We start from the raw sequence: 22,021 nt of genomic DNA on the forward strand, positions 1-22,021 counted from the left end.
CAAGAGAGCATATAATGTTCAAAATAACAGCTAATAATAATGTTACCATACTAAAAAGTAATCGTGTGTTTTTACCACTACAAAACTCAAAATATTACCTCGGAACATATTCCATCTTTTCAGATTCTAATTTCTTTGCTGGTGAACTCAAAAACTAACGCAGATTCTGAAATGAGCGAATTTTAGCCATGAAACGCTGCTTCACAAATGTACATGAGATGTAACTTCCAAGAAATGTCATATTTATTAGAAAACATTGCTTTTGTCAATTAGTTAACAGTTGCAGTCACTTATTTTGAGATCCTGACATTTATTATTTATACTTTCCTCTTGTTTTAAATCGGGTCGCGAAGTATTTGAATGAGAAATTATACGGAACGTAGGGTCAAACGTTTACATAGGGTCAAACGTATACATTGAGTCAAGCCGCTGGTAATCACTAAGAATAAAGAAAATCTCCTGCATTGATAGTGCTGGAGTAGTAATTTATCACAAATAAGAAAGAAAAAGGAAAAAGCCGCGGATGTCGTTACTCTCTAAATTTTCAGTGGACACTTGAACTAGCTGTTCTGCTGCAACAGAAAGAAGGCACAGGAAAGTTACAATAACATCGGATTTACTAGAGCGAATTATATCCGAGGACACATAGAGGAACAACATAAGGACGTAACTTTACGTTCGAAAACTGATAAACGCATGGAAAATGGATAAATCGTTTTCCTCGGCAACCACTGTCCCGAATTTGATGATGTTTGTTGCATTTAAAAGGAAATATTGAAGTCTAGTAACTGTAGGAAGCAGATTTTTTTCGTATTTAGGCCATAAAAATTTTTTATAAATATTGTTGAATATCGCAAAGTATATGAAAAAACGAAACTATAATGTTTACAGCTCTGTAACTCGGTAATAAATAATGACTTTACAATTCTGTAAACTGTACCTAATAACACATCTAAAGTGGACAAAATTGCTGTGTAATACTGAATTATACCGCTAATTGTGAGAAAGGCTTTTGCAAAACCCTCGCAAACATTGTAAAAAAAATTTCACGTAATATGTAAATTTATACATCACAATTGTCCGCTTTAGGTTCTCTAACAGGTGCAGTTTACAGAACTGCGGTATGTTTTCGGCAACTTAGTGCTTCAATTTTTTATTCGCTTACCGATTCCAAGGTCCTAAATCGAAATTCCGCTTCCTAGAGTCTCTAGAATTTGACGTTTCCACTGAAATGAGGCGACAAATTTCATTCAGATCGGTCCAGCCGTTTCCTCATCAAAGCATTTTTGCGTTTCACATGCATTTGAATAGTCGGCATCGGAGTTGGCCCCGAGATGTTCATGATCGTACTGGCTCTGTATTGTCTACGATGGCGCATGGGAAACGGAAAGGGAAAGAGAGAAGCACGTATGCCCACCCACGCGCCGACTTGGGGCTTCGTGTCCGTCGACGCCAGTGGAGCAGCGCGCAGACAGACCCCTCGGGGAACGCGCCTGCTGGGCGCCGATAAGCTTGGTGTTGGGTTGCAGCGCTCTCCTTCGTTTATTTACGCTGCGCATCTCGCGGAGGAGATCATCGAGTAAAGCGTCATCTCCACGCCACGGGGCACGTTTTACGCTAGCGTTCGACTCTGTCGTACCCGTGCTCTAGACAACTTGAGGAACGGCGAAGGCGAGAGGAAGCGCACAAGGATGCCCTACTCGCGCCTTTTTTTGCGCAAGTATGGCCGCACGGAAAATTTGCGCTGGTGGCTGTTATGGTCACTATACACAACAAGACGTTCAGCGCCCTATTTTTGGGACCTGGTGCTGCCGTGCCAAGCCTTTTTTTTTTTTTAGCCTATGCAGCATTCAAAGTGGTGTCTTGTCTTGCCTGAGAAGACACAGAAATATACACGTCCTTCAAGCCCCCTCAATAAATTATATATGCACAGCATAGTTGCATCAACAACTCTGTGCAAAGCCTATCGTCCCCCCCTCCCCATTTCCCTTCTACCCTCCTGTGCAGTTTATCCGCCTGACAAGCCACCAGCCTGCACCACCATGCACGCGCCAGTTGGTAAAGAAGGGGAGGAGGTACTGTTGTGCCGACTGCAATTTCTGCACGAGGTTCAGATATCAACAAAGGCGGCCAGACATCCGGCCCCGCCATCTGACGGGTGTCGAAAGTGTCTGAAGGAAACGTTTGAGAGAACTCCGATCGGGCCAGGCCGTCATTCCGTTCATCGTGTGGGCGGTATAGCACCATGTTGGCTGTCTCCGTTTGCCGGCATTGACTCTCTCTGGGATCGCGGTAAGTTCACATGCTGCAAACGTGGTTTCAAAGTTGACGGATTACTACGCGAGTGCAACCAAGTGTGGTAGTGAGCCATTGTATTTGTTAGTTGCCAGCTGCCCCTAAAATCTGACAGAAAGAGAAAGATAGAGAAAAGGAATGAGAAAGAGAAAAAACTGTGTGGAAACCAAGTACGTGTCGTTCAGAACTGCAAGCTTAGTATTAAGTGTGGTGTTACGGGGCGGCCGTGCTGGCACGACGTGGAAACATGGCGTAGCGAAAAATATTGTTCAGACGAGGACATAAAGACAAGACTGACGCACGCCGTCGCGTCTCCTCCCTATGTCCTAGTCGCAATACTTATATTTGTGCTAAACAGAAGTTTTCACGCAAACACTTGTTTAGTGCACCATACGCATTTCTGCATCAGCTGTCTCTGTTAGAAGCGAATGATTCTTTATAGACAATATGATAATGTAATTTTGTCATGCTAAAATTGGTGGTGGATTCTGCGACATCAATCACTGGGCGACATTGGTCAATAAGCTTAGGTTAAATGTAACTGATTTAAAATTATTTGATGATATACACGCGCGCACGTACGTGCACGTAACACGTACGCGCGCGCGCGCATATAAAGTTTTGCTGAAAAATCAACACACCTTATCAAGCCCGTATACCAATAAAAAAAAGGAGTCGTTTGTTCCGTTAGATAGTGGTTTTTTTATTGTTCTGAATATTGTTCAAATTGTAAAACAAAACAGAACACATAAACATAGTAACAAGAACAAAAAAAGTAAGGGGAGTTTCGGTAACGCTTCCTCTGAAAATCAGGGAAGAAGAAGAAACGAGACATTCAAGTTTTGCTCCAAGCAGCAGACAACAAACGCGAAACTGAATGACGTGGTGGAAGCGGCGCTCGTAATACTGGTAAAATTTATTACCCTGATTCATGCTTTAATTTCACTTTCCGAGAGCACTTGTACATATTGTACCGAGTGTGTATTTCCTTACAAAGTGAATGATATTCTATGCTAGCTTCAACTATCATCATCAGTAAGCGCTGTCTGTTGGCCTGTTCTTTTGTTCTGCGGTCGGATTTTGTACGGTGCTTTCGGAAATAGAGACTTGGCGCACATTTGAAAAGTAGCGAGGTGTGTATGCACGATGGTTACGGCTACGGTAAGCGCTCTAAGCAGTACTATTATAGTGGCTTAATCAAAATTCAGCACGCGCAAACTGAGTTGGCCAAGCCTAATTCTACGTGTTATAGTTTCTCTTTTGCTGTCGTGCGCCGGGCAGGGTAAAAATAAACAAGTTGGCCCTAAACGACGTAGCTAGCTTGCTGTTCGTTAATTAAGACAGTGTAATACCACATGTATTGATATGTAAGCCACGTATTGTGGAAACCTGATGCAATAAGGGATGTCTCCATGGGGCCATTGTTCCGAATTCTCTGATAAAATTCGTTGCCGAAGCGTTGACTCCAGCGACCCGATCGCAGTTGTTCGCTAGATACATATGCGGCTATCAAACTCGCGCATGTTTGCACAGCCGAACACACGCAATTTCGTGGTTATTGCCGTATGTTAATTCTGAGCTTAAACAAATTGGCAAGTACTAATGAATCGTGTGGTCTGCGCAGAATGCGCGTTTTGTTTACTTTCTTATTGCAATATTGGGATTGTTCAAAATATATTTACTGATAATTCTGCAATGCATGCAGCTCCGTCATGCGTCTAGCAATATTACCTGTCATAATTGGCCCAATGAGACTGATCATACTTAACTGGGACGGTGATGTACTTTTACAACCTTTCCTTTGTGTTGCGTTATATAGCACACCCGGCCTCCACCTACCCATCTGCATACGCTTCTTATTTGGGACAGATGAGACTTTGAAAAGTGGTATGGAAGAATTGAAATCTGAGGAGTCGGGGACATGGATGGGGGGTATATAGATCTCCATATGATATCATATATAGTTTGGCTGTCTAGCTGTACTTGTTTTCTTTTTTTTGTCATTTTTACTTTTGATTTTTCAGAAATGCACTTTTTTTTTTCATAGCTATTAGTCTCAGAACCTTCGATTTTTGCAGAAAGGACACTGGTATGCTACACATTTGGAACTAGAACTATGCAGATATCTAAAGAAATTAAGGCAAACAATTTTTTTTTTCTCTTTTGCCATAGTATAACTGCCACTATGACATGCTTTTCTTGTTTATTATACTCCAATTAGCTTGTGTATTCATTCTAGTTGCAGATTTGTACATGGCACTAACTCAAATGCTGACAAAATTTGATTCATATACGCACATCAGTTTTTTAGACAAAAGTGCCCTAAAATTGCATTCTAAGAGAAATGAAAATAAGGTGGTGTCAAAGTACATGATACAAGCCAGGATTAGTCCTTCTCTTCAACATTAATGTAGACTTTCTCTCTATTTCTGCAGTCCCACCTTTGCTGTTTTGCTTGAACATTCATTTTGAAGTTGCATTTTTTTTATCCACCGTGAGTACATCGATCGGTAACATGTACGTAGAAACACACGAAGGTTCAGAAGGGGCCCCTAGGTGTTTTAGCATGCTTGTACTCCAGCAGTTGTCATAAAGCGTATTTTTGTGTCAGTCTTTGCATTCTTCCTACAAGCAACACTGCAAAAGGCACTAAAAAGTTGTAAGGTACCCTCTGAAGAGTGCGTGCTACCATAAACAAACAAAAGAGTGTGTAGCACCCATCAATGCTGCAGCGCAGGGACGCTAATGTCAGTGCTCTCAGCTGGCACCTTGGTGCCGGATGCAAAAGTAGGAAAAAAAAGTTGGGGGGTGTGTGCTCGAAGTGCCAGCACGGCACTTGGAGTTCGGTTCTAGAAACCTGCAATGCTGGTCCTCTTGTTCTGGCGCTCCGCTGTGACCCCTCGGTTCCCGACAAGTGCATTAGAGCTACAGAGACCGCCATAATGACTAAAATGCACTATATCGAAAAAGAAAGTTGCAAAACTAAAAGCAAGACTTTTGTCGAACAAAAGTTGTTTCTGTAAGATCAAGCCTCATGAAAATTTGACACTTGACGATACATACTTTCTGGTCGATGCAAAAAATAAAATGAGAATTAAATAAGCACTTTAAAGGGCACACATACCCAAGTGTTACATATTTTTTGTAACCTAAAGATATGTGCCATCAAAATAACACAAAATCAGAAAATCGATATGGACCAAACAGTCTCACCCCTCTCACCCCATCTTAAGACGTTTAGACAATCAGGTTGGCGCATTGCCAGGTCATATTGCATTTCCATCAGCTGAGTAGAGTATCAGTCTTGTGAGCTTTGATGGAGAATGAGCAAGGCATATGCGTGGGTGTGTAATCAGGTTGCATAGTTTTTAAAAATTTTGTTTGTTGACAAAACGCTCAAGAGCGGTTTGTCTTGGTGCCAAGGCAAAAGGTGGCACTAAAAGCCGCCTGACTAGGCCTTTGACACCAGACAGCATGTGCAGCAGACAACATCAGCGCAACATGCTTCAAAACACTGCAAAATATAAAACACATACAAATTAAAATGCATGTACAGAGTATTAAACATGATAATCCAATATAAGAAAGAATGACAGAATGAGTCGTCAGCACATTCATCATCAACATGACACATAACTATTAAGGCCAATGGACTACAATTGGATTGAAGAGAACAAAACAAATGCACACCGAAATTACATCTGTTGGAGGAAAGACATTTTAGTTAGTTCTCTGAAAGCAAGCAAAGAGGGAGAACTCTCCATTGTATCTAAAAACGATGGATAACAATTCAGAAGGTTCACAATTTGCCATTTTAATAATTGCATACCGTAGCTAGTTCTCATTTTGATCTTTACGAAGTTTTTGTTTCTGAAATGATATGGTGTCTTTGTATTTGTATGTGTATGAAAGAACAGCTCACTTAATTTTCAGTGCAGAGCATAAAAATTATAGCTAACTATGCAACACTAATTTGAATTGACCTGTCATAATAATTGTGAGTTGGTGAATCACTTATGAGCAAGTTTTTAGGGTCAACCATGTCTACTGTACTCATCTGTAAAGAAGTGACCTGATTGTTCATTTTAACCAACATTATAATTGCTTATCTTCCTTTCTATTTTAGTGGAAAGCCATAAAGGGCACCACCTAAAGATGGCCTCCACAATGAGGAGTCAGCTGTCTTTCACATGTGTTTGGACACAGAAGCCCTGCGATGATGTTGAAGCATTTATGGCAGCATATGTGCAGTTCTTTGAAGTACACCAGGTAAAAGCAACATTGAGCATTGGGCGATGTCGACAGCAGAAGACGTACAAGAGTGACTGTGAAGATCCAATCTGGCTTGTTGAAATCAGCCTTAATCTACATTCACGAAAGGATAAAAATCAGCTTGAGTCATTGAGTGTGGAGATAGCTCGACAGTGGTGCGCAAGTGGACTCCAGGATGAGCGGATGTCTAGGTACTTGCAGTGGCTGCAACCTGATCGCAAATTTGGCTTTTGGCATGGCTGGTATAATATTGAAGAGGGCATCAAGATGAACTCCATAGCATTTGGCACATTCGTTGGCCTGAACTTGTTTGCCGAACGTCATGCCATAGTCAGTAACTCCGCTGGCGAAGGCTACAACATAGACTGCACATTCAAGCATGGTGAGAGGACTATGCAGGTGTTCATTGAGTTAAGCCATTGCATGGGAACGACAGATGTCTATCGGCTAAGCCTGTCTTACAACAACATCTTCTGTGTGGTTGTGCACGACCCTGATGGCGGGCCCACGGATGTATTTCTTCATGTGCACACTCTTCCATTGTTTCACAAGGCAGTGGACAATGTGGGTCCTTTTTACATTCTTTCACACGCCAAAAGACCAAAATCAAGAGATCAAATGGACTTCGAGAGAACTTTGAAGATTGGATGCGCGCAGTGCGGTCAAATTTTAGAGAGCAGAGATGTGGGCGGCTGTTTTGTCATCAGGCTGAGCTTCAGCGACAGGCACATGGCACGGCGCACCATTGGCCGCCTAAGCCGTAGATGCAGGAGAGCCCTCTTTAGTTTTGCTGCCATAAAAACTCATCCCATTGGCAGAAAAGCCGAGGAGTTACGGCAGCAGTTGTGCGCAAGGATCATGCCAAAGCTCAAGTTTCGGTGCTGCTATGCACTCAATGCTCTCATTCAAAGGAGTGATGACATTATTGTGCAGCTGATGCTGTTGGAGAAGTGCGAACTGGACACTCTCTTAAAGGACCTGGAATCCTACGCATCTCACAATGAAGGTGCTCTTGAAGAGGTCCTGTTTAACATTGGCAGTGCTCTTGAGAACCACTGCAATATCACCTTTGCTGCTGTCTTGCCTGAATTGTTCAAAAAGTTCTGCAAAACATATCTGCCCACTAACGTGCCACGAGGCTCCTGCCTTGTACGACGACTGTTTGTGACACCATCTCGCATCTTTTTCTTGCCACCTGCTCTGCATGCTGAGAACAGAGTGATACGCAGGTTTGATGTGGACTATGCACTTCGAGTTTCCTTTCGTGACGACCATTTCGAACTTTTGTCGCACACCCTGGGATCTCATGGCGAGAGGCTTGAGATGCTGGACGAAGTAGTTGGTGGCTTCCTGCGGAATGGAATTACGATTGGTGACCGTCACTTCAAGCTTCTAGCCAGCTCTGTAAGCCAACTTCGAGACCATGGAGTTTGGCTCTATGCAAATGTAAGAAAAATTTACTAAAATGTGAATGATGAGACTGTTATGGGCAGACAGAAAGGGTACGGAAACCCTTGCCTCTAGTGCCAGATATATGTGGGTTTGGAGACCAAAGCTGCATGCATTGGAAACAAAATAAATGCATTCTGCCAATACTCATCTAGAGCATTGAAACATGGAGGCTAATGAAAAAGCTTGTATATTGCAGGTTATTAGATACACTTACTATCTCCATTCATAAACACCTGTCTCATAGTATGTAGCGATAAAAAGTACAGGCCTGAGGTGCTGGAAAGATTCATGCAACGTTCTAGGTCCAAACAGTGTGAGGGACTACAATAAGAGAAACCAGAATGGATGCTAACATCAGAATTTATTTGATAAAATAACACGAACTTGCGTAGTATTGCATGCTTTATCAGTACAACCGATGTTGACACAACAAATCAAAAGAATGCAAGAAAAAAAAGCATTATTTTTAAAACAAGATCAGTTGGTAGTTAACACGTTTGTTGTGTCTCTCTTTGTAGTCCCTAGAACTGTGTTGTCTGTTATAAGTCAATATGAGTCACAACTACCAATTTGCTTATACTCTCATGTTGCTTTACTATCATGAATCTAGCATTAAGCGCCTCAATTTAGTGATGTCAGTGATCTGGCTGTGAGGAGCTATCGGGCATTGTTTGGGATATCATTGGCCTTAGTGAGGTTAGAACTGGTGAGGCTTATACAGTGCTGATTAATGGCCACGTCCTGTGCTATAGAGGACTCCCAGATAAGAAGCAATGCAGGGTAGGATTCCGAATCCATGAGACCACAGCGAGCAACATTGATGAATTCTACAGCATTAATGAAAGGGTAGCTGTAGTCGTAATAAAACTTAATAAGAGTTATATGTTAAAGCTAGTAGAAGCATAGGCTCCAACCTCAAGTCACGATAGTGATGAAGTAGACAGTTTTATGAAGATGTTGAATTCGCGATGAGAAAAATGCAAAATCAGTATACTGTAGTAATAGGCAACTTCAATGCAAAAGTGGGGAAAAACGGGCTGCTGAACAAGCAATTGGCTACTACGGTATCGATTCTAGGAACACTAGAGGAGAGATTCTGGTAGAATTCGCGAAAAGGAATGAGCTGCAAATAATGAACACCTTCTTCAGGAAGTGCAGCAAAAGAAAGTGGACCTGGAAAATCCCTAATGGTGAAACAAGAAAAAAATTACAGGGTCTTTTTTAAGATCTCTCTTAAGAGGTGAGTTGCGAAAGCCTACTCTTCCTCCTCTTATCATTTGCCTCTTTCTCTTTGCCTCTTCTCTTTCTCTTCTTTCTTTTAGCCATTACTGCTCACTACTAAGCATCTTCAGTCATTTGTTATCAATTGTGGTCATTACAAGCCGGTGTTAGACATGTTGGTCATGTAGTCATTAGTAATTACAAGGCATTTCAGCCATTACTAGTAATTAATAACCATGTTTAGTCATTTCTAATTAATTGTAGTCATTACAGGTTGTCGTTAGACATATTGGTCATTTCATAGTCATCTCAGTCATTATTGGTCATTACTGCTCACTACTAAGTATTTTAGTCATTTTTAATCAATTGTGGCCATTACAAGCCTTCGTTAGACATGTTGGTCATATCATAGTCATCAGTAGTCATTACTAAGCAATTTTAGTCATATCTAATCAATTGTAGTCGTCACAAGTTGTCGTTAGACGTATTGGTCATTTCATAGTCATTACTAGTTATTACAAGTCATTTCAGTCATTATTAGTCATTACTGCTCACTAGTAAGCATTTTTTGTAATTTGTAATCAGTTGTGGTCAGTACAAGCCATTGTTAGACATATTGGTCATTTCATAGTCATTACTATTAATTACTAGACATATCTAGTCATTTCTAATCAATTGTGGTCATTACAAGCAGTCATTAGACATTGGTAATTTCTGTATGATTAGTAGTCATTATTAACCTCTATGAATCTCTATTATAACATTGTTATTCACTAACTGTCACTATCAATCATTTTTCATTCTTTAATCTGTCTTTAATCGGTCTTCATATCGCGTGATGACGCTTCGGCAGACACTCTGGCGGTCAGGTCTGCTGACACAAATTTCACCATGAGCTTAGAAAGGCTTTCGCCTTAATAGATTTCATACTTTCTGCCGATCCCAGCGTAGGGCAGGATGTAGAAGCGTTGGGTAGGGTAAAGTGCAGTGATTACAGGTTAGTCAAGTCTAGGATTCACCTCAATTGAAGAGAGAGCAAAGAGGGTCAGGAAGAAACATGCCAATCTAGATGCAGTAAGGGTAAAAGCAGACCAATTCAGGCTGGTATTTGCAAACAAATATGCAGCCTTAGAACATAGAGGTTAAGATGACATAGAGGTATGAAACCTAACTAGGCTGGCTTCAGAAGCAGCAATTGAAGTGGGAGGTAAGGCACCAAGGCAAATAATAAGCTCTCCCAAGTAACAAAGGACCTAATAAAGAAACGACAAAGAATGAGTGTTCAACTCAAGAGATCAAATAGAATTCATGGAGCTGTCAAAGCTGAACAAGGAGAAAATGAAGGGTTATTTGAAATTACAATGTGAGAAAGACTGAGGAAGCAGTAAAAATGGATGCAGCGTGAAATCAGTGAGAAGGAAACTTGGCATAGGACAAACCAAGATGTATGCACTGAAAGATAAGCAGGGTAATATCAACTACCTCGAAGATATAGTAAAAGCAGCAGAAGGATTCTATACTGGCCAGTACAGTACCCAGAGCAGCCACGATACCTTCATTTGAAGTAGTAATGAACAGGTCACTGAGGCTCCTTCTATAACTAGCGATTAAGTTAGAAGGGCCTTGCAAGACATGAAACGGGGAAAAGCGGCAGGAGAAGATGGAATAACAGGAGACAATGCTTGAAAAACTGGCGGCCCTTTATACGAACTGTCTCACGACTTCAAGGGTCCCAGAGAACTGGAAGAATGCCAACATTATACTAATCCACAAAAAGGGAGATATTAAAGAATTGAAAAATTATAGGCCTATTAGCCTACTTCCAATATAGTATAAAATATTCACCAAGATAATTTCAGTAGGATAAGGGCAACACTTAGTCAACCAAGGAAACAGGCTGGCTTCAGGAAGGGATACTCTACAATGGATCACATCCATGACATCAGCCAGATAATCGAGAAATCCGCTGAGTACAATCAGCCTCTCTATGTGGCTTTCATAGATTACACAAAGGCATTTGATTCAGAAGAGATTCCAGAAGTCATAGAAGCATTACGTAATCATAGAGTACAGGAAGTTTACATAAATATCTTGGAAAATATCTACAGAGATTCCACAGCTACCTTAATCCTCCACAAGAAAAGTAGTAAAACACCTATAATGAAAGGGGTCAGACAAAGAGATGCAACCTCTCCGATGCCATTCACTGCGTGTTTGGAAAAGGTATTTAAGCTACTAAACTGGGAGGAGTGAGGATCAACTTTGTATATCCCAGCAACCTTCGGTTTGCAGATGACATTGTCCTGTTCAGCGACACGAGTTACAACAAATGATTGAGGACCTTACCATAGAAAGTGTAAGAGCGGGGTTGAGGATTAATATGCAGAAGACAAAGATTACTATCGATAGCCTGGCAAGGGAACAAAAGTTCAGGATCACCAGTCAGCCTCTAGAGTCCGTGAAGGAGTATGTTTGCCTAGGTCAACTACTCACAGGGGAACCTGATCATTGAAGGAAATTTACAGAATAATAAAAATGGGTTGGAGTGCATATGGCAGACATTATCAGATCTTGACAGGAAGCTTACCATTATCATTGAAAAGAAAGGTGTACAATCAGTGAATTCTACCACTGCTAACATATGGGGCAGAAACTTGGAATTAAGCTTGGAGACTGACAAAGAAGCTAGAGAACCTGTTAAGGACTGCACAAAGAATGATGGAACGAAGAATGTTAGCCATAACGTTAAGAGACAGGAAGAGAGAGGTGTGGATCAGAGAGCAAATGGGGATAGCCGATATTCTAAGTGACATTAAGAGAAAAAAATGGAGCTGGGCAGGTCATGTAATGTGTAAATTAGATAACTGGTGGACCATCCATTAGGGTTAGAATGGGTGCCAAGAGAAGGGAAGCGTAGTTGAGGACAGCAGAAGACTAGGTGGAGCAATGAAATTGGGAAATTCACAGGCGCTAGTTGGAATCGGTTGGGGCAGGACCGGGGCAGTTGGAGATGGCAGGGAGAGGCCTTCGTCCTGCAGTGGACATAAAATAGGCTGATGATGATAATGATGAACGATCTGTCAGAATAACTGCCTAATGTGAAATGTATAGTGGTTATGTTGTTCTTTTTCATGTGCTGTTTACATGCTTTTACATGCAAAGCAACAAATTAACTGGTAGTCAATCACTTAATTTATTTGTGGCTGGCACTGTACATTGCAGGACTGTCATGGAAATTCAGTGGAGTCCATACGGGCCTGGATGGGGGACTTCAGTGCGATCCCCAGTGTTGCAAAGAAGATAGCGCGGATGGGCCAATGTTTTTCAACAACAGAAGAGTCGGTCATTGTGCCTCTTCATGGCGAGATAATGCAGGATGCACCAGATATTGAGGGCGGCGTGCACCCTATATCCGGGAAGCCTTATGTCTTCTCAGATGGCATTGGCATTATCTCCGAATCCCTCATGAAAAAGGTGTGCCCATGTCTATGCATGAATTGAAAAATTAAGGTCTCTCACTAAGCTAAAAATCATTTCATGTTTCAGAGCTCATATGGATTTGTTCACAGTGCACTTTTTGTAACGAGCTACCAGACCAGACGAGCTTTCTTTGAATACTTGATTACATATACATACATTTGTATGGCTTCTAATTTAGTACCTGTGATCTGTAGTTTATTGATCACTGATTGGAAAAGGTGCTGGTACAATTTGCCCTTTGTACAAATATGATAGGACTAATAATAGCAGCAGCCAGCAGCAGCAATTTCATGTACACTACAGGACAAAGGCCTCTCCGTGTGATCTCCACTTACCCTTGCCTAGCATCAGCAAGCTCCATCTTTGGCTGCATTCTCTTGATGATCATTATGTTACTGTAATTGTTGGTAGTCGTTGGAAATATCTGTGCATAACAATTATTTTTACCACATTATAAGCACCTGTGATACTTTTGTTGAACGGTTGATGCTTGCATCGCTACTATACTACACCAAATAAGTGAGTAGTGGCCTAACAATGATAAGTATTATATATGACATAGTGAGGGCAGTTTGGTCTTCTAGGTCTAGTGCAATGGCAGGCGGGCTTTTTTAGGTATATGCCAAGTCAATTCTTGGTCATGATTTTTGTGTGCAAAGAAAAAAACAGGAAATGCAAAGGCAATTGTGGACCAAACAATCTTGAAGTACCTTAAGTGGAAGCTCCATCTGAATACATAGAAATGAAGAAATCATTTTATTCAGCATTCACTGCACTGAATTTTGTGTGGTTTATTGCACTTAAGAGAAAAAAGTGAATATATAAACTGCAGGGAACATATTTTTTTCATTCGGAGCATCAAGATTTTTAAAAATTTTTTGAAAATTGAAAAAAATGCACTCACACAAACAAACAACATCTCGGGTGTGAAGTTTCCAGCTGTATAACTCTGTATTAAAAACAGTATCACAATTGAAGTATCAAGTTTCTAGCTAACTTGGCAATAGAAAACAATATCGCAATTCCGTATGCTGCACCTGTTAGACATCTGAAGTTGAAAAGCTCAATATCTGTTTTTGGTGAAGAAGTATTCATTTGTAAACATTGTTCTTCACTGTTTTTGAAGATTACCAATTTTTGGACGTATCTAAAAAAAAAAGATTGGAGGCCATAAATTGAAATTTTGCTTTTTGCAATCGATAGAATTCAGCTCTCTCACATGAATGCAACAAACTTTATTCAGATCGGTTGAGAGGTCATCCAATGACAGTATTTCTGCATTTCACATATTTGTGTAGGTAATTGGAGTGTGGTTCGAAGGCAGGCTTCTTCTTGAATAAAAACTTCAGTAAAAAGGCAAGCTACAGGATTAGGTGATGCCACTAGGATGCCTGTTATGTCTGGGTGATATGCTTTGTGTTGTGCTTCGGCAACTCTTGTTCAGGGGTAACCAGACAACATAGTACTCTAAAGAGCCACAAAACAGCTCACAATATTGTTCTAATCGCAGCAGATCACGGTAGCTTCTGATAATAATATAACCTTTTGACTTAAGGTGTTTGAATAGTGAAATTTCCTAATCTAATCAAATGTGAATTTTTGACTTCATATGTCACATTGAATACCAAATGTTTTCTGTTTCTAAACAAAGTGAAATATGAAAGTTGCAAAGAGTCTTCTTGGTAAAATGGAAAAGGCTTATTTGCAATATTTGGTGCATGTATTTTCATTGAGAACTGAGGAGCTTGTGAATGAAACAACTGAAAGATAATTATAGGTGCATACTTGCCAACTGTTTCTTTGTAGCTGTGTAATGCCCAATTTTTAGTGCGTGTATGATTGTCTTACTGACACAAGTATTTTACAATTTTTGTTTGAATATCGTTTAGGAAAAAACCAAATGCCATAAAACAGAAATACAGACGCTGAGTGATTATTTATAGCCGAATTTTTCAGACCCATTGTCTTTATGGACCTACCTGCACGCCAAGGACATCACCTGATAGATCTAATGTACAACGGCAGTACAATGTACAATGGCTTGTCATCAGTATTGTCACAAACTCCTTGCTTCGCATGTAGCAGCGGACATCAGTGTGAGGACATCACAGAACTAGGATGAAAGGAGCAGCTATGTGTGTAGCTATATTGTCGAGCAAGCTGTTTCATTTTTGCCATGCTCCAGACAAGATGGCAGAAGACGCTTTGCTGCAAGTTGATAGATGGCGCTTGATATTTAGAATTCCCCCTCTTGCAGTAGAAATCAGCATTATTGTTGAACACAATTTAACTTCAGTCCAGCACATAAAACGCACGCACACACACACACAACACACACACACACACACACACACACACACGGTTGATACCAATGCGCAGCATTGACTAGCGTAAAAAAAGACAATTCCTTGTAAGCGACATTTTTGTTTTCCAGGTCTGTGCAAAGCTGGACATGGTGCAGGTTCCATCTGCAATCCAGATTCGGTATGCAGGCTACAAAGGCATGCTGTGTACAAATAATGCTCTACAGGGTGACAAGCTCATTCTGCGCAAAAGCATGAACAAGTTTGCCTGCATCACATCAGCCAGCATTGAAGTTATCAAAGTGTCTGCCCCCTGTGAGTATGCGACAGCACGTACTATAACTTTGAGCACCGTACAGAACAAGTTGTTAGAATGTAATTAACATACCTGCTAACTTTTATGATTTCATTGTAAAATGCCTGATATTTAGAGCTTGTTTACGATTATCCTATTGAAACCAATAACTTTACGATTTTTCATAGTAAGTGCAACACTGACTTCAGAAGAATAGAAATACAATTGCTGACCATTTTTTCAGAGCCTGATTCGACCCTTTGATTATTCGGACCTGCTACGCAGCAGCAGAATGAAGTTGTAGAACTAAACGTATAATGACAATAAAACTTTTGGCTGCCGTTACACAAATATCTCGTAAATGCTTCAAAAAATGTAACTTCGATGTGACGCTGATCATTATTGCTGCAACTATTTAGAGCTGAGTGCCTGTTCACAGTATCTTTGTTGGGAAAAGTCAGAAAATATTTTATAAACAAACAACATGTTCAATAGTCAAATAATATTTCATATATTTCACCAAACTTAAGTATTTTTCAGCTTTGAGTGCAGTATTTCTTATGTTCTAAGGTTGGCAGTATAGATAGTGCTTTGAAATAAACAGCATAGTTTTATGGGCACTTACCTGCATTTTGTGCATTACTATAACCTTGCGTTATTGATAAGTGGTACAGTGCAGTATGGACACCTTTCTTGTATTATTGCAGCACAATTTTTTTAGATCTTGTTAGGTAAGTTTAAGAGGTAACCACTAAATAAATGAAAATGTGAAGCTTTCTTTAGTTAGCTGAGGTTCTTTTTTTTTGAAAGTTTGTTTGTTTGGTTTCCGCAAAATGAAGCTATGCATTGGCTTGTAGGGGTGTGGTGAGAGTATACTTGAGAATATTACAGCTACTGGAGTAGTTCTGCAGTATACTACGGCTTGACATAGCTGGATAACATGCTTTCCTCATGGGATTGACTTTCTTTCCATTGGAGAATTTTCATTTAACAAAATTAGGTATTGCTATCATTACACAGGGAAAATCTAAATATATTTTGGGGGGACTTTGTCCAAATTGGGCAAGCTGAGAAGAGTTCTGATGTAACACCTTGTTTTTCGCAGCACAAGTATTCCTGAACCGCCCTTTGATCACCATTCTGGAGCAGCTCAATGTTCCCCGGCGGGTTTTCTTGCACTTGCAGCAGAACATGCTGCTTCAGCTGTGTGATGCCTTTGTCAACGATGGTGCTGCCTTGCGAGTACTTGGCACCTACACAAACACCAGCCTGCCTTATGCCAAGCTACATGTGAATGGGATGTCCCTGAGTCAGGAGCCATTCACTCGCTCAATGATACTGGTTGTCTACCAGAGCATGATTGGTAAGGCCATCAGTATTCTATCTCTACTGTACTTGGTGTCCACGCATATTGTGCATGGATGTGCAAAGAAGGCGGGGAATGACACACTATGGCGAGCCGAGTGAAGGTGCTATTTTGCCTCATAAAATTTGGTTTGTTGTAGAGCACCCAGAAGACTGAAAAGCTAGTGATTAGAGACGTACAGTAAAACCCTGTTAACTCGGAAGTCATAAAACCTGGAAAAAATTGAGATAAGCGAAATGACGAAAACGTACGCTTGCTGGCCGCTCACAGACCACATAGAGGCTTTCTACAAAGGTGCTGGTAACTGCTAACTTCCTGACAAAAGCTCGGTATAGCAGGAGCAGTTTATAACATTCAGGGATATGATCACTTTTGAGTGATTTCATGTGACTCTGCTCTGTACATGTCAGTGTCTATTGGCAACAGCATTCCTGCCACTTTGCCAAGGCTGCTTGGCACTGAAAAAGTTAGATGATTGATCTGAATACAAGACTTGAAGCCTGCTCTTCTGAGCAATTCAGAACCATTCCCAGATATGAAAAAAAACGAATGCTGCTAATTTCTAGTGTAATGAATTCCATATAATTTCACTGAGAAAATCCAGACTGACCTATGGAAGAGCTCAGCTATCACATACAGTCGAACCCGGATATATTGAGTCTGATGGGTATCACAAAAAAGTTCGATATATAGGTAATGTGGTATACAAAATAATTGGCCCTGAGGCAAATGGTAGCTTACCGATTGGTGAGTCTCATGTCACAAAGTTTCTGCATGCAACTTAGAAAAAAAAAAAAAAAGAGCACGTTTCATTACGTGAAAAAAAGAAAAAAAAAGCAAGTCCTATGATTATGCTACCGTATTTACCTGAATGTAACGCGAGTTTTTTTAACCAAAAATAGAAGTGAAATGTCGCCCCCCGCGTTACATTCGAATACTAGGTATAAAAATTCTAAGAAAGGCACCAAACACTCATTATTAAGCTCGCTTAATGTGCCGCATTTACGTGCGTGTCGATTGACCTGCTCCTTCAAAGTCGCGCGCTCCAAATTCAGCGGTCAACCAATGCGCAAACCACGGCTAGGGCGAGTTGCGAATGCAGTGCACACGCGAAAAAGGCAGAGCAAATGATACCAACGAGAACGCGCCAGCGACGAGTCCCCTTGGAGGGACCAAACTGGCCGACGAGCGTGTTTCTACGACGAGCACCCCTTGGCGCTCGAAATGGATGCGCTTTTTTCTCACCACTAGGTGATTCTAGTGACGTAGCGATCTGTTTGGGCCACGGGCGGCGTGTCCTGGGCACTTGTTTCCACGATAGTACCACGTGACCTATGCCACCGATTCCTCAGGCAGCGCATAGCCGCATTGTCTGTTCAGCGCTTCGACACAATGGTCTGTTCCTGCCTGCTTAATGTACCTACATCCAAAATGACATGCTCTTGCACTCAGTATACCGCTGGCTTCAAACGCAGCGCTATTGTACTCGCTGAAAAAACCGGTAACTCAGCGGCTGCAAGAAGCCTGGACATCAACGAATCGGTGATAAGGGGGTGGAGAAAGCATCGCCAGGAGTTGTTCAATTGCAGCAGTCATAGAAAAGGTTTCCGTGGGCCCAAGAAAGGCCGCTTTCCGGATTTGGAGCGTCGTCTTGCGGACTTCGTTGGTGAACAATGCTCCCAGCTTCTTGAGGTGAGCTTCAAAATGCTTCAGTGCAAAGCACGTGAATTTGCACGAGACGTGGGTTTGGCGCCAAACCAATTCAAGGCATCGCGCAGCTGGATACAGAAGTTCATGCGAAGGGCCAGTACCTTGCGAAGGGCCTTCAACGCACTACCTCGATTTGTCAGAGACTACCCGAGGACTTCGAGTCGAAACCTCTCGCGTTTCAGCGGTATATCATTGATCTCTGCCGCTCTAACAACATGCCACTTGGACACATCGGGAATCCAGACCAAACCCCTGTGTACCTTGATATGCCAATGGTTAGGACAGTGCATAAGTCTGATGAACACGAAGTTCGGATTAGTAGCACTGGAAATGAAAAGAATTGGATAACAGTTATGCTCGCATGTTTGGCTGATGGTCGCAAGCTCCCTCCCTTCATAATTTTTTGCCGGAAGGCTATCCTGAAAGAAACATTTCCGAACATTGTTGTCGTATCCTGTCACGAAAAAGGCTGGATGGACTCGGAACTCGTCATAGATTGGATTTCCAGCGTTTGGGACCAAAGGCCAGGTGCATTGCTGCATCCAGAATCAAAATTGATGCTGGATTCATTTCGAGGTCACCCTACACCCATCGTGAAAGAAAAGCTGCAGCGTGACTGAATGCATTTGGTTGTTATACCGGGTGGAATGACGTCCATTCTTCAGGCCTTTGATGTTTGCTTGAGCAAGCCGTTCAACGATCACTTGCAGCAGCTGTATTGGGACTGGATTGAATGTGGATCTACCTCAACACCTGCAGGGAGACAAACACCCGAGTGCATCTACTGTTGCCCAGTGGGTTTCAGCTGCTTGGTACAGGCTGTCTCATGAAACAGTCTTTCGTGCATTTAAGAAATGTTCTATTTCCAATGCCCTCGTGGAAGTGAGGACGATCTGCTGTGGGAAACAACTAGTGACAAAGAGGAGTCCAGCTGTGATGACGACAGCGACGGCAACATCAGTGGCAAGGATGAACATTAGGCAGGGTTTGCAGGTACTTCAATAAAGCTGCTCTCGACTTTTCCTATAGTTTGTTTCCTGCGTTACATTCGTGTTCTATAGTTTCGGTTTCTCGCGTTACATTCGCATTTTTGTGTCTTTGATCTTGCGTGTTCGCAAAGTTGACCCTCGCCTTACAATTGTGTGTTTTTTTTCCGGTTTCGCCCTTGCAAAGTTGACCATCGCGTTACAATTGGGGTTGCGTTACATTCGGGTAAATACGGTACTTCTTAATGCAAAATTTGAGCACAGCTGTATGCATGTTTTCATCTTGCGATATATTTAGGCACAGAATTAGAGATTGAAATCACCGCACCGACTGGCGATGGGCTAGCGCTTTCAGCACCATCGAAGAGGGAGGGGCAGTATGGGAATGCTGGCATGATGAGCGGCATCGGAGCCAGCTGAGGGAGAAGATAACGGCGGCGGTGAACGTGCGAGCAGTGGCACAAGTGCATTCGTGCAGTTACACCGAAGGGCACCGACGAGGCAGCGCTGGATTAAGAGGGGGGGGCTAAGGGGGCTGCAGCCCAAGGCCTCACCTCAGACAGTAGGAGAAAGGGGCCCATTTATTCTAACCTGCTTAGTATATGGAACCATGGGCAACGGAACGCGAGTGACATGTATGAAGCGAGATAACCAGAACGAGCAAACGGGGCCCCCCCGCCTAGTGTAACAGCATGTGTTTAGCCTGATCATTTGGGGAGAGCTTGTCGAGATGCAAAAACAGGAATCCCCCGCCACCCCGGCGGGGCCCTCTTTCTTACGAAGCGAGGTGCGTTTGCTTGGAATAGTTTTCGTGATTTCCTGTCAGTCCGTCTCTCCAGTGCTGTCTGGAGAAGAGGGGCAAGGGGGAAACACCTAAAACATGTAATGTTGGATGAGGACCTAAATCTCCCTTGCCCCTCGTCACCACCACGCCACCCTCCACCTCTCAAATAGTTCTGCCGCTGTCCTTCTCATAGAAAGGACGTGCTGTAGTACCCAACAGTGCCTCCCATTTGACTTTTCTTTACCGTGATGGTAATTTGGGCGGGGAAGGATGAGTCCGATAGCAGATGGTGATGAGTCTGATGGCAGAGTCTAAGGAAAGGAAAGAACCCACAGTCTCACTGAAGCTATACTGTGGGCTCTCATGATTGCCTTGTCCGGGCACAGCACACAGATTGATTGCGCTTGTTTAAGAGCGCCGACTGTCCTGCTCAATTTCACAATTAATACTGTAACCAGATTGACGTGCTACTGATGGTGTCATAAATGAGAAGAGAAAAAAAGCTAGAATCCTAGCTCGTTGCTTTGATGTGAGAGCTAGAAGGAACTGGCAGTGAGCAAGTAAATGTGAGTGATAGAAAGGAGGAAAGAATTAGCAGGGAGCGTGGTGTCTGGCTTAAATAGTGAGCTCTGTGCAGGGAGGCTGCTCACTGCCCCGTGAAAAGTGTGGAAAGTCGTGCTGCTTTGTTGCCTAGGCAACTTTTTCACAGCAGCCTCGAAAATACTAATAAAATCTCTTCTTGGAAAATGTGCCCCTACAATCCCAGATGCATTGCGAGAAGTTTGGCAGAAGTCATTTGTCATTTAATAGTTCATGGGGCAAATAGCAATGTGTTCTGAGTGCGCTTGGTTGCTTTCTCTGACTGACCTTGGTCAGCACAGTGGAAAGTGCGGAGGTGTGCTTCGACGGGAAAGAGGTCAGGGCCTCTTGCAAGCAATTTCACAACCCCACATAGATGCAAGGTGCATGCCAATGTTAGTTGGCGTCGTTAAAATAAAAGTCTGCGTGGCTGCATAATTCTGTTTCCACTTCTTGGTGGTATCAAAGCTGCACATAAAGTATGAAACTCCTTCAGTTGTGACTTTTCATCTGGTATTCTTGCATTTGAGATTTCAAGTTATCAGGAGTATAGCACAAAAATGTTCCAAGATAGGTGAGAAAAAAAACGTGAGTTGACATCACAATAGAAAAAAATTTCTATTTCACTGTTATTACAAGATATCAGAGCTTGAGTTAACTAGGATTTACTGTAGTTATGTGGCTTGGTGCATTCATAAGCACTGAATTGTTATGAAGGCCTTGTTCAGGTAATTCTGAGCATCTGTTCAAGGGTTTGTCAAGTGCCGCTAGAGAGATTACGGATATGGAGTGAACATGGGGTGACTGAGAAGGCACTGAATGGGATGGGAACTGGGGACTTTGATACGTGCCTCTGTGCAGTTGTAAGTTATTGTGTCTCAGAAACTACAATGCCATTAAGTAAACTGAAGACAGTATACCTTATTTGCTTCTGAATCCATTGTGGAAAAGTTTCCGTAAAATATTTTAATTTTCATTGAATATTTTTATTCTTGGTGTATTTTGCACAGTTTGACAAAATATAATCATTACCTTCAGGTTATTGTAAGTTTCATCCTTAAAGGGTTAAAGGCCTAACTGCAAGAAAATTTAACTTTGTCTAAATTGGTTATGAATGACTAGTATACGACAACTAAAGCAGTTTTCGTAAAGCTGCAGTGCTGGTAATTGCTTATTCATATTTAAAACAGTGCCAAAAAACACGGACAAGGGAGGACACAGGACGAGCGCTGACTGCCAACTACACCTTTATTGGAGCCTGCGCAAATATATACAATT

At 41.9% G+C, this 22,021-nt stretch overlaps 1 protein-coding gene across 1 annotated transcript in view; it reads left to right on the forward strand.

The window, feature by feature from the left end:
* Positions 1–2,013: 2,013 nt before the first annotated feature.
* The window catches only part of LOC135911169 (uncharacterized), a 61,096-nt gene continuing 41,088 nt past the window's right edge, over positions 2,014–22,021 (forward strand). The window contains exons 1-5 of the mRNA XM_070525614.1: positions 2,014–2,292; positions 6,422–8,013; positions 12,463–12,714; positions 15,155–15,338; positions 16,424–16,681. Coding sequence (XP_070381715.1) covers positions 2,043–2,292; positions 6,422–8,013; positions 12,463–12,714; positions 15,155–15,338; positions 16,424–16,681 — 2,536 coding nt within the window. The 5' untranslated portion in view covers positions 2,014–2,042. The remainder of the gene's footprint in view (positions 2,293–6,421; positions 8,014–12,462; positions 12,715–15,154; positions 15,339–16,423; positions 16,682–22,021) is intronic.

This window comes from Dermacentor albipictus, chromosome 9 (assembly GCF_038994185.2).
Source record: "Dermacentor albipictus isolate Rhodes 1998 colony chromosome 9, USDA_Dalb.pri_finalv2, whole genome shotgun sequence".
NCBI lineage: Eukaryota > Metazoa > Arthropoda > Arachnida > Ixodida > Ixodidae > Dermacentor > Dermacentor albipictus.